The 11,835-nt window shown below is 39.2% G+C and overlaps 1 protein-coding gene across 3 annotated transcripts in view; it reads left to right on the top strand.

Annotated features, from left to right (window-relative positions):
* The window catches only part of KLHL31 (kelch like family member 31), a 16,979-nt gene extending 5,404 nt beyond the window's left edge, over positions 1 to 11,575 (top strand). For all 3 annotated transcript variants that reach the window (XM_032299712.1, XM_032299711.1, XM_032299710.1), the window contains 2 exons: positions 5,512 to 6,716; positions 8,435 to 11,575. In XM_032299712.1, the coding sequence (XP_032155603.1) occupies positions 5,545 to 6,716; positions 8,435 to 9,167 (1,905 nt within the window). In that variant the 5' untranslated portion in view covers positions 5,512 to 5,544 and the 3' untranslated portion in view covers positions 9,168 to 11,575. The remainder of the gene's footprint in view (positions 1 to 5,511; positions 6,717 to 8,434) is intronic.
* Positions 11,576 to 11,835: the final 260 nt, after the last annotated feature.

The following is an 11,835-nucleotide window of genomic DNA, read 5'->3' as shown; positions in this document are numbered from 1 at the left end:
TTTTTTTTTTTTTTGACAGAGTCTCATTCTGTTTCCCAGGCTGGAGTGCAGTGGTATAATATCAGCCCACTGCAACCTCTGTCTCCCGAGTCCAAGTGAGTCTCCTGCCTCAGCCTCCTGAGTAGCTGGGATTACAGGTGCACGCCACCACACCCAGCTAATTTTTATATTTTTGGTAGAGACAGGGTTTTGCCATGTTGGTCAAGCTGGTGTTGAACTCCTGGCCTCGTGTGATCCACCCACCTCAGGCTCCCAAAGTTCTGGGATTACAGGAGTGAGCCACGGCACTCAGCCTGATTTCAGGTTTCTTAAATGGTCTCCTGCCTGTTCCTCTCCTTCTCCCCGCCTCAGAGAGAGCTAAATAAGCCAGTTATCACTAAAAAGTGATTTCACCGCCCCTAAAAGCCTTAATTAAAAAAAAATATATAAATACATATGTGTATGTATCTAACTATCTATACATTATCAATAACGTTATAGATTACCTGGACATTATCAATTGCCTGACTTAATTGATATTTATAGAACATTACACCCAACAATTGCAGAATACAAATTCTTCTGAAATGCACGTGGTATATTCAGCAAGTCAGTGTGTGTGTGTGTGTGTGTGTGTGTGTGTGTGTGTGCATGCGTGCATGCGTGTGCATATATATATTCCACAAAATCTACTCTGATAGAAATTTGCATGTGAGTCTAGAAGGATGCCTAAGTACAAAACAAAAACCGTCTATATCTGGGAAAAAGAATAGATCTGCACATTAACCGGTTAGCCTGGATTCATTTTTGTCAGACTAGCTAATGTATCATCCAGGGAGGTCATAGAGAAATAGGATAAGGCAAGAGAACATAAAGAAAAAGGAGGGCATGGAAGTTTTCATGAGTGGAACAGGCCAGGGCTGGGTTAGCAGTGGGGACACCAGTAGCAGCATGAAGGTCAGGCAAGGGAGGAAAAAGAAGCCATCAATAGGAAGTAAGAGAAAGAAAGTGGAGAGAGAGTTTTTACTGATACCACTATTTTGTCTAGCCTCAAGTTGCCCTCTCTTTTCCTGGAGATTTCTTAGTCCTTCTAGATCGCATATGAATTTATCAAGTTCAAAGTCTTCCTGGCACTTAATATCCTGTATGCATTGACCTAACGTTACCTGCCCAACGGTCTCCCTCATGACCTCAGCCATCTATGAATACCCCATGACAGGCTGATCATACCTCCCTGCTTCAGTCTGAAACACTTCCTCTACTTCTAATAACCTTCTCCCTCCTATACATGCTTCTCTTTAAAACTCTTCAGCTACCAGGACCCAATAGTATTCATGTCATCTGTAAAACCTCCCATTCTAACACTACCCCACCACAATAGTCTTTTTTATTTGAATCCTTAAATCCAGACACACAGATTCAATCTGTTCCATGTACTCTGTTGTTTTGCTTACCTAATCTATAACCAAATGCCCCAAGTTTTTGGAACTTTTGGGGTTACCCCTACCTATCAAAATGAAAATCATCTCTTTCTCAGCCTGTGCATTTGCATGTATTCCTTTTCTCTCCCTGGTGTTTTAAAGAATCTCATAGAAATATTTATATGTTCCAGAAATCTTCCCTTGGTTACTGTTTGCCCTTGTTACTGTTCTGAGTCACTGTGACTGTCCCATATTGCCTCCTGTACCTCATGACTGCTTGTCTACTATGTGGTGGCTTTCTCGGATTCACTTCACTCGAAAGCTTAAACAGGCTCCTTTCTTTATTCCCAAAGAAAACTAACAGAGGCTGTTGCTTGTCATGAAAATGGTTCAAATTTTTTTGAAAACTCACTTTTTGTCAGGTACTCTGCAAAATACTGTTATAGACATTTCTTCATTAGGCTTTCATTGACAATCCTAGAGGCAGGCACTGTTATAATTTTCTCTTAGGAAATAAGTCAATGGAGATTGCAAAAGGCTAGGTAATCTACCAAAAGTCACACTGCAGGTAAGTAGTAAAACTGATATTTATGTTTTATTTTCATTGTCGTTCCATTTGAAATATTACCAAATTTCTCTTTCTCCTGTGAGTTCTTCCTTGACTTGTGGATTATTCAAAGGGAAATTGTTTAATTTTCAAATATAGAAAACTAAGTGGTTTTTCTAGATAGCTTATTGTTATTAATTTCTAATTTAATTCCATTTGAATCGGAGAGTGTGCTAAAATACTAACATTCATCTGTAAATATTATGTGTATATCAAACAAATTGAAATAGCCAAACAGCTACTGCCCTGAGCTTCTCTGAGTCCCTCCCATCCTTCCATTCTCTCCTGGGTCTCACTATGATCTAGTAACTGAAGAATTGCACAGTGTAACCCAGGGGTGTCCTCTGGGACCCAGCCCCGGCACTGTGGCCTGAATCCATTTTATTTAGTAGGTGTCCTGTTTCATCAGTAATTAATATTTTAAAAATTGCCCTTACATGCTACTTCTGAAACAATGTCTTAATGATGGATAAACAGAATATTTAGTGTTTCAGTCTGAGGCACTCAGATTACTCTTCAGCCTTAGGATTTCATCTAAAACAGTGAGCATTTACAAGCCCCGTATTTATATGAATAAAAAAATTGGCCAAAGAGTTGTTCCAGAAACACAGACAGGACTTTTCTCCCAAAATTTACTGTGCTGTGCTTACCTAGCTTCTTATTAACGTTTTGCATTTGCCATGTCTCGTCTTTCTAATGTAAGTTACATCTTGTACTGCTCCATCATTCCCAGCACTGTACTGTCCACACTGAGGTGGATATCTGATAACTGCTTCCTGGACAAATATCCAAAAGTTTCTCCCAGAAAATCCAACAAGGAGACACTCAACACATAAGTTCATGCATTTGAGCATTAAAATGATAGTGGGTTCATAATCTATTTTCACAAGGTAAGGATGCATTTTGCATTGTTTGCAAAAAAGAATGAAGAAGGATCTCTGTGCTACTGTCTTGTAAAAAAAACATAAATGTGAATATGACAGTTGGAGCTTAAAGAAGAAAACAAAAGCCCTGGAAAAGAAATAAGCCGTCTCTATTTTCTGCCTGCATGCAACTCTTCTTCTGCATGGATAGGAGCAGGAGCAAACACAATAGAAGGGCTATACAATTACTTAAACATATACACCAGCCATCAAATCGAAAACCTTTCAAGGAGAGCCAAAGCTGAGTTTTACCCCATCAGGATGAAATTACAGTGGGATTTAAAACACACACACACACACACACACACACACACACAACAAAGACAAATATTGTAAAACACCTAAATACCTAAATGCTTATCAATAGGATAAAAGTTGAACAATGTATGATATACCCTTACTATGTGATAGTATGTACCGATTAGAAAGAATGAGGTAGATTTATACACGTAGTTCTGTGGAAAGATGTACATGAGTTACTTAGCAGTAAAGAGCAAATTGTTGAATAATTGAAAAGAGCAAATTGTTGAATAATTAGCATAAGCCTGGTTTAATAGATGTTTTCTGTTGTGTTATGTTGGAGCTGGCTTGCACTGGCTCACAAGAGCTGATTGTCTAATTTTCAGAAATTTGGCAAGCTGATTGTTAAGCAGTTGATAGCTTGAAATCAGCCATGAAGAGTGTATTTGCACCAAAGAAATCATCAGATTAGGCTGGGTGAGTTGGCTCATGTCTGTAATAATAGGACTTTGGGAGGCAGGTGGATTGCTTGAGCCCAGGAGTTTCAGACCAGCCTGGGCAACATGGTGAAACCTATTCTCTTCTAAAACTACAAAAAAAAAGTAGGAAGACATAGTGGCATGCACCTGTGCCCCAGCTATTCAGGACGCTGAGGTGGGAGGATTGTTTGAGTCCTGGAAGTCGAGGCTGCAGTGAGCCAAAATCACACCATTGCGCTCTAGCCTGGGTGATAGAATGAGACCCTGTCTCAAAAAAAAAAAAAAAAGGTTAAAAATACTTACCTTTTAAAGAGTTGCTATTGTTTCGTGGTTTTTATTTTTTCTATATTCTAATATTTCAGTCTTTTCTGGCTTCTGGATTTTGTGTCAGCTGAGAAAGGCTTTCCCTTCCCTACGATATAAAACAAAAACAAGAGCCCTAGCTTGTTCTGGTCTTATATAAGTTTGTGTATGTGTGTAAGTTACTTAGATATTTAATTCATCTGGAAGACTTTTTAGTGAATATATACAGTAGGAAATCAATTGACCTAATGCTATCATTACAAGTTCTTGCTCATTGATTTTTAAGTGCCATATTTATCCTAATATACTCACACACACACATACATTATATAAATATGTAAATATGCACACACATATATACTGTATATATCCACACACACATACACGCATATACATATATGGATTTCTACCCTTTATTTTGTTCTGCTGAATTTATAGTTCTCTACCTCTTGTCTTATTCCACCGAATTTTTTTTTAATTCCGATCCAAAATTTTTAGTTCCTGTAATTTTTTACGTCTGGAGAGAATTTCTTTATTTTCAAACAAAATTCCTAGATATTCTTTTATACCCGCTCCCTCAGTTAAACTCTGAAATCATTTTATCAAGTTCCAGAAAGAAAAAATATCATATAGAGGTAGCAACTAAAATTTCACTGAATTGACATCCATCTCTTCATATAGGAATGTAGAGTCCCTCTCTGTTAAATTCTCTGGCAAAATCTTATAGTATTTATCATACATGTCTCACTAAATTCGAGTCAAGTATGTATATCTCTTAAAATATAACAGGTTTTATTGCTACAGCAAATAAAATCATCTTTCCATAATATTTTCTACATTTCACATGGATTCCTGAATTTTAATATTTTCCTGAGGAAAACCTTCAGAGTGTTTATAATTCACTTTTTCATGAGAGTAAACTAAGCCCTTTAAATTATATTTTACTACTACCCTACTATATAGCTCAATCAGAAAATGTTGGCTGGGTGCAGCAGCTCACATCTGTAATCCCAACACTTTGGGAGGCCAAGGCAAAAAGATCACTTGAGGCCACGAGTTCAAGACCAGCCTGGCCAACATGGTGAAACCCCATCTCTATTAAAAATACAAAAATTAGCTGGGCATGGTGGTACACGCCTATAGTCCCAGCTACTCGGGAGACTGAGGCAGGAGAATCACTTGAGCCCAGGAGGCAGAAGTTGCAGTGAGCCAAGATCATGCCTCTGCATTCCAGCCTGGGCAACAGAGTGAGGCTCTGTCTCAAAAAAAAAAAAAAAAAAGAAAAAGAAAGTGTGGTCACTTTTTCTGTATAATTACTTGGCAATACAGTGATGGAGAGGTCTCATTTGATAACATCAATCTTTCTAGAATTGTCTGCAATGCTTCATGCTGAAGTTAACTGTAAAATGTGCATCTACTTTAATATGTCTTTAAATCTATTTTTGAAAATTAATCTATTTTATGCCATATAAACTATTATGAAAAAGAAAAGTTTCTTAGTGTAGTATTTCAAAATCTAAAGCATAATTAAAACCATGCCATTTTTTTTCTTTTTTTAGCAAGCTCTTGCCTGTGACAGTGTATTTGCCAACATGGCACCCAAAAAGAAGATTGTCAAAAAGAACAAAGGCGATATCAATGAGATGACTATAATCCTAGAAGATAGCCCCCTAAACAAACTGAATGCTTTGAATGGGCTACTAGAGGGAGGCAATGGCCTTAGCTGCATTTCTTCTGAACTAACAGATGCGTGTTATGGCCCCAACCTATTGGAAGGTTTAAGTAAAATGCGACAGGAGAACTTCCTATGTGACTTAGTCATTGCTACCAAAACCAAATCCTTTGATGTTCATAAGTCAGTGATGGCTTCATGCAGTGAGTACTTTTACAACATCCTAAAAAAAGACCCGTCAACTCAGAGGGTGGATCTCAATGATATCTCACCGCTAGGCCTGGCCACTGTCATCGCATATGCCTACACTGGAAAGCTCACTCTCTCCTTGTATACAATAGGAAGCATTATTTCTGCTGCTGTTTACCTTCAGATCCACACTCTTGTAAAGATGTGCAGTGATTTTCTGATACGGGAGATGAGTGTTGAGAATTGCATGTATGTAGTTAATATTGCTGAAACATACTCCCTGAAAAATGCAAAAGCAGCAGCACAGAAATTTATTCGGGATAACTTCCTTGAATTTGCAGAATCAGATCAGTTTATGAAACTTACATTTGAACAAATTAATGAACTTCTTATAGATGATGACTTACAGTTGCCTTCTGAGATAGTAGCATTCCAGATTGCAATGAAATGGCTAGAATTTGACCAAAAGAGAGTAAAATATGCTGCAGATCTTTTGAGCAATATTCGCTTTGGTACCATCTCCGCACAAGACCTGGTCAATTATGTCCAATCTGTACCAAGAATGATGCAAGATGCTGATTGTCACAAACTTCTCGTAGATGCTATGAACTACCACTTGCTTCCATATCATCAGAACACATTGCAATCCAGGCGAACAAGAATCCGAGGTGGCTGCCGAGTCCTCGTCACTGTTGGGGGACGTCCAGGCCTTACTGAGAAGTCCCTTAGCAGAGACATCTTGTATAGAGACCCTGAAAATGGATGGAGCAAGCTTACGGAAATGCCATCCAAAAGTTTTAATCAGTGTGTGGCTGTGATGGATGGATTTCTTTATGTAGCCGGTGGTGAAGACCAGAATGACGCAAGAAATCAAGCCAAGCATGCAGTCAGCAATTTCTGCAGGTACTTGATCTTTTATTAGTAACTGAAATGGTTCAATATTATAGGGAAATAGCTCTAATATAGAAGTAAATTAATCATGCTTATTAGCTTAGATCATTGGCTCACTAAATCAACAATAATAAAAATGCCACCTTATGTATGTTCAGCACTTTATAAGTGCACTATATTAATAGTGCACTATTATTATTATGCACTATAGATTTCTGAAACAAGCCTGTGAAGTGGGTGGGGAAGATATGATTATTCTGATTTTATATATGAGAAACCTGATACCCAGAGAAATTATAAAAGCAGTAAGCAGCAATTCACATTTGCTCATTTCTGGTTGAGTACTCTTCACAATACACTGACGTTTGACAGAAATTAAGTACAAATTTAGTTTTTAACACTAAGTAGTAAGAAAGAATAAAATAATGAAAAATTTATTTTAAGTGACTGCTACTGACAACTGTCAAATTCGTAACTGGCAAATAGAATGAGATCATTAAAATTGTGGTAGCTAATTAATTTAAATACTTAATTGAAAACTGAATAACAGAAAATGTGTATTTTTGACACATATAGAAAGAGTAAAAGCATAACACATCCTTCAAAAAAATGGAATTCAAATCCCATATTATTTTATATATTTATGATAAAAATTGAACTTCCATTTATATGAAATGTTCAGAAAGTCATACTTATATCATGGTAGTAGTATAAAGTCAAACATAACTAATGAGCAAGATCTGAAAATTTGTGTAGTATTTCATGAAAAATATTCTTTATTATTCCATTGTGTATATGCATTTAAAATAACCCAATTAACTAATTTTTAGTGTTTAATTTGTAAGTACAGTTAAGTTTAATTTGGGAGTTAAATGGGACAAAGCTGAACATCAGACTGAAGGAGTGAGTTCTGTATTTACAATACTTCTAAACTACGTCAACAGGAAAGGATCAGTTCACTATGCTTGTTTTCTTCCTGCTGAAAAGACACCTGTTAGTACTTAAGTCGAAATCAATTTCAATGCTTATACATGGATAGTTCCAAGCACTGAAAAATATATATATATTTATCCCTAAACTTAAAAGTCTTCTTTATAAGTGCTGAAAAATAGAAGAGTATAGGAAGTTAAGCCTTTGTTGATGCTTTTAGGCATGAGTTCCATTGATCTCAGTCTAACAGACAAGAGAAGATGTGGTGGAGTGGCTTGGCTTTACTGTCGCAATGGCCAGGATAGGTGTAGGAATAAGGGGTTTGTGAGAAGTGGAGAAATCCAGTCAGTCAATTTGTATCTTAAACAGTGAGAGGCAGCTAGAAATGGCTGGCATCTGAAGATATGCAGAATTGTCTTTAATATGGCGGTGCCCACCTCGGATCGCCACAAAAGCCGCATCTCGTAAATCCCACTGGATGATAGATATTTGAATATGGGGGAAAGAAGGACTGAAAGTTCAGTCTCTGGGCTCTTCTCCAAGTGGCCCCATAAAGGGAGTGATCTTATAAACGGAGTAGGGGCGGGGGCGAGAGGGAGTCAATGCCGGCTTTGCCTTTTCCAAGTGTCACACATTTTTACTGGCTGAGCGAGAAACGCCAGCCTCCAGGTGAGGAGCTGGGCCAGGTCCCTCGCCTCCTTGCAGGAGCAGTGTCAGGCTTCCCACTCGTGGTTTGCAGAGTAACAGGGGTTCCCCAGCTGCCGCCGCCAAGGCTGTCACACCTCCTCTGCCATTTCCAGATACGATCCCCGCTTCAACACCTGGATACACCTGGCCAGCATGAACCAGAAGCGCACGCACTTCAGCCTGAGCGTGTTCAACGGGCTCCTGTACGCCGCGGGCGGCCGCAACGCAGAAGGCAGCCTGGCCTCGCTGGAGTGCTACGTGCCCTCCACCAATCAGTGGCAGCCCAAGACGCCCCTGGAGGTGGCGCGCTGCTGCCACGCGGGCGCGGTCGCCGACGGCCGCGTGCTGGTGACCGGCGGCTACATCGCCAACGCCTACTCGCGCTCCGTGTGCGCCTACGACCCGGCCAGCGACTCGTGGCAGGAGCTGCCGAGCCTGAGCACACCCCGGGGCTGGCACTGCGCGATCACGCTGGGCGACAGAGTGTACGTGATGGGCGGCAGCCAGGTGGGGCCGCGCGGGGAGCGCGTGGACGTGCTGACGGTGGAGTGCTACAGCCCCGCGACCGGCCAGTGGAGCTACGCGGCGCCGCTGCAGGTGGGGGTGAGCACGGCGGGAGCCTCGGCGCTGCACGGCCGCGCCTACCTGGTTGGGGGCTGGAACGAGGGCGAGAAGAAGTACAAGAAGTGCATCCAGTGCTTCAGCCCCGAGCTCAACGAGTGGACGGAGGACGACGAGCTACCCGAGGCCACCGTCGGCGTGTCCTGCTGCACCCTCTCGATGCCCAACAGCGTGACTCGGGAATCCCGGGCCAGTTCGGTGTCTTCCGTGCCAGTCAGTATCTGAGCCCAGGTAGCTGCGGGGACGCCGGAAGAACACGTTATTTATTTATAGAGCCACGTGGTTAACCTTTGAGTTCGCGAAAAGGAAAATATTTAACATTTACTACACTGATTGTATGGTAAAATATGTCAAGGCACATGTCTTGATGGCTTTAAATTCCTGGTATGGCATAATCTACCTCTGTGTCTTCTTTTTTTTTTTTTTTTTCTTATCAAAATCCAGGGCCATAGCCAACAAAACAAATTTATTTCAGTGGCCACTGGGTGGCAGACGGAATTCGTTACAGGCACTCTTCCAAGGCGGCATGTTTCCTGAAAGTATAGCGGTTACACCCACATTTGAGATTTTTTTCCTCTACACGTTAGTACACTTGAGGTTTATGTGAGTGATTTCATGTTCAAAAGTTTATTTTTCTCTCTCTCCTTTTTTCTTTACGAAATTGAAGATATTCGTATAGATTTATTTAAAAATGAAAATCATCGATATCCGTAAAGACTTAAGATTTAATTCTGTATTTCAACGCAATTCCCCCCCCCCCATACTTGATTGAGTAGAGGATTTTGAAAGATATCCCATGACAACGTAATAAAGCTTAAAACAAAATCTGACTGAAAAGGAATGAGGATTCCCCCCAGGGACTGTAAAGTTAATAACCTTTGTGTTAGCCAGCATTCCTCTTCTTCCAAACCTCAGGCCCCAGTGTATTTTCTGCCATAATCCTGCTTTCAATGAAGGAATCCATATTAGTCATTTAATTTATAGTGTAAATTTAAGTCATTTGGTTGTTTCAACTGGAAGGATTTGCATTTTATCCCTTGTCCTCTTTTAAAGAAGAATTTCAAGTACCCTGGGAGCCTTACCCTCTCCCTAAAGGCTGCACCAACCTGTTGAAAGGCAACCTTGGCCCTAATGTATGCCCTGGGAAGATCACCAAATAAAACTATGTCCCTAAGGACCATTAGCCTGAAGCTTAGATAGCCTGAAGTTTATACTACCAAGAACAATAATTCGATTTGCCCCCATCTTTTATGTGACAGTAATGAAAGAAATATTTGGAATTCGTAGATTTGGCAGAAACTGGATGAATGGGTTCTCCTATTAGTAAATGCCATCATTTCCCATTTCATATGGATCTTCCTGATTTCTTAAGTAAAAATCAAATACACATCTCACATATATAAAAATATATGCTAATTCTGCCCTATTTTTATTAATCTCATCTGCTCAAAATTAGCTTTATAAACCAAAGTGTATCCACTTGATAGCATTTTTCTTACATGTTTGCCAAGTTTTGCAGAAAGGGAATGACTGTAGTAAATGATATATATTTTCCTTTCTTATAATTTATCACTTCATTCGTTGACTGTTTTGGAGAGGAAGTGGCCTATCATGGGTTATGTGCAATTGGATTTTGAAAAATAAAACAAGCTATTTAGAAATTGAACATGAGATATATGGAAATAACATTTGGTTTTCATTAATCTCATCCTCTCCACCTTGTGTAGATAGGTTATTACTAGAGTTATGATATTTATTTCTAAAATATTTTATTTGAACTGTGAAAAGTGGTTCATATAGTACCCTTTGTGGAACAATTTTATATCATTGCCCCTTATGAAAAGCTTAATCTCTGAGTATTTAATGGTAACACTCAAGTAAGGGCTACAAATGCTGTAAATTAAGAACAAGGCATTACTAATGTAAAAACACTGGGCTGTTTCCTTATCCCACACAAAGAATCTTTTACCTTGCTATATGTGGATGTAGTATATTACCTTGGTGTATGTATATGTGTGTATATACACACACTCATACAACTGAGAAGCATATAGTGTATGGCTAATTTTTAGAGAAAAAGGTGTCTTATTGTGGGTTACACATCATAAGTGGGCAAATAGACATAATTCCTTGATGCATACTAATAGATGTGTTCTCATGGATGTTTTAGAAGTATTATATGAAGAGGAGGACCTAGGGCTTGAAATAAATGAGAAACAACCAATTGTAACATTACATGATGGAATACTGAGAAGAGATACTGAGACTACAGGGTTTTTCTTCTGTCAAAGCTTGATAAAATAGGTTGTGCAAAAACATGGCAATGGCTTTCTAGGGATGAAACTGGAGACATGTTAGAGCTGGACAAATCATTTGAAATTATAATTTATTTTCTGAAGTGTTTAAAGACTCAGAAAACCACGTATTTGAGCTTACCAGATTCCTGGATGCATTGCTGTTCTATCTTCTGCTTCAACAGTTAGGAAAATAAAGACCAATATGAATTCGGAATGTCAGAATCTCTGACATAATACAATGGTGAGGAGTATGCAACATAAGGGTTGGTGAAAGTTCCATATCCTGGAACATCTTGCATTGCCAATTGAAATAGATGAAAGTATGCAGAATCAAAATAATGTGTGTCCTTTTTCATGTGTCAGGGAAACATATTCGTTAAACCAACTATTGAAGCAGTTGCTCCTAGAAACCTTGTTTCTCCAGATTTCCCAAGCAGAAAACTTTTAGTATGTTTTAAGCGTATATTCAATTACACTCCCAAGTCTTAGGATCCAAGCATATACTTCCTTTTTTTTTTTTTTTTTTGTTAAAGAAAAGGACTTGTTATTTTTGTAATGTCTGAGTCCTGTAATCAAATAAAGTATCAGTTCAATGT

Source organism: Sapajus apella, unplaced genomic scaffold (genome assembly GCF_009761245.1).
Source record: "Sapajus apella isolate SASKATOON/1434 unplaced genomic scaffold, GSC_monkey_1.0 scaffold41, whole genome shotgun sequence".
Classification (NCBI taxonomy): Eukaryota; Metazoa; Chordata; class Mammalia; order Primates; family Cebidae; genus Sapajus; species Sapajus apella.
The sequence above is the reverse complement of the archived record's forward strand: the minus strand, read 5'-3'. Positions and strand labels throughout refer to the sequence as shown.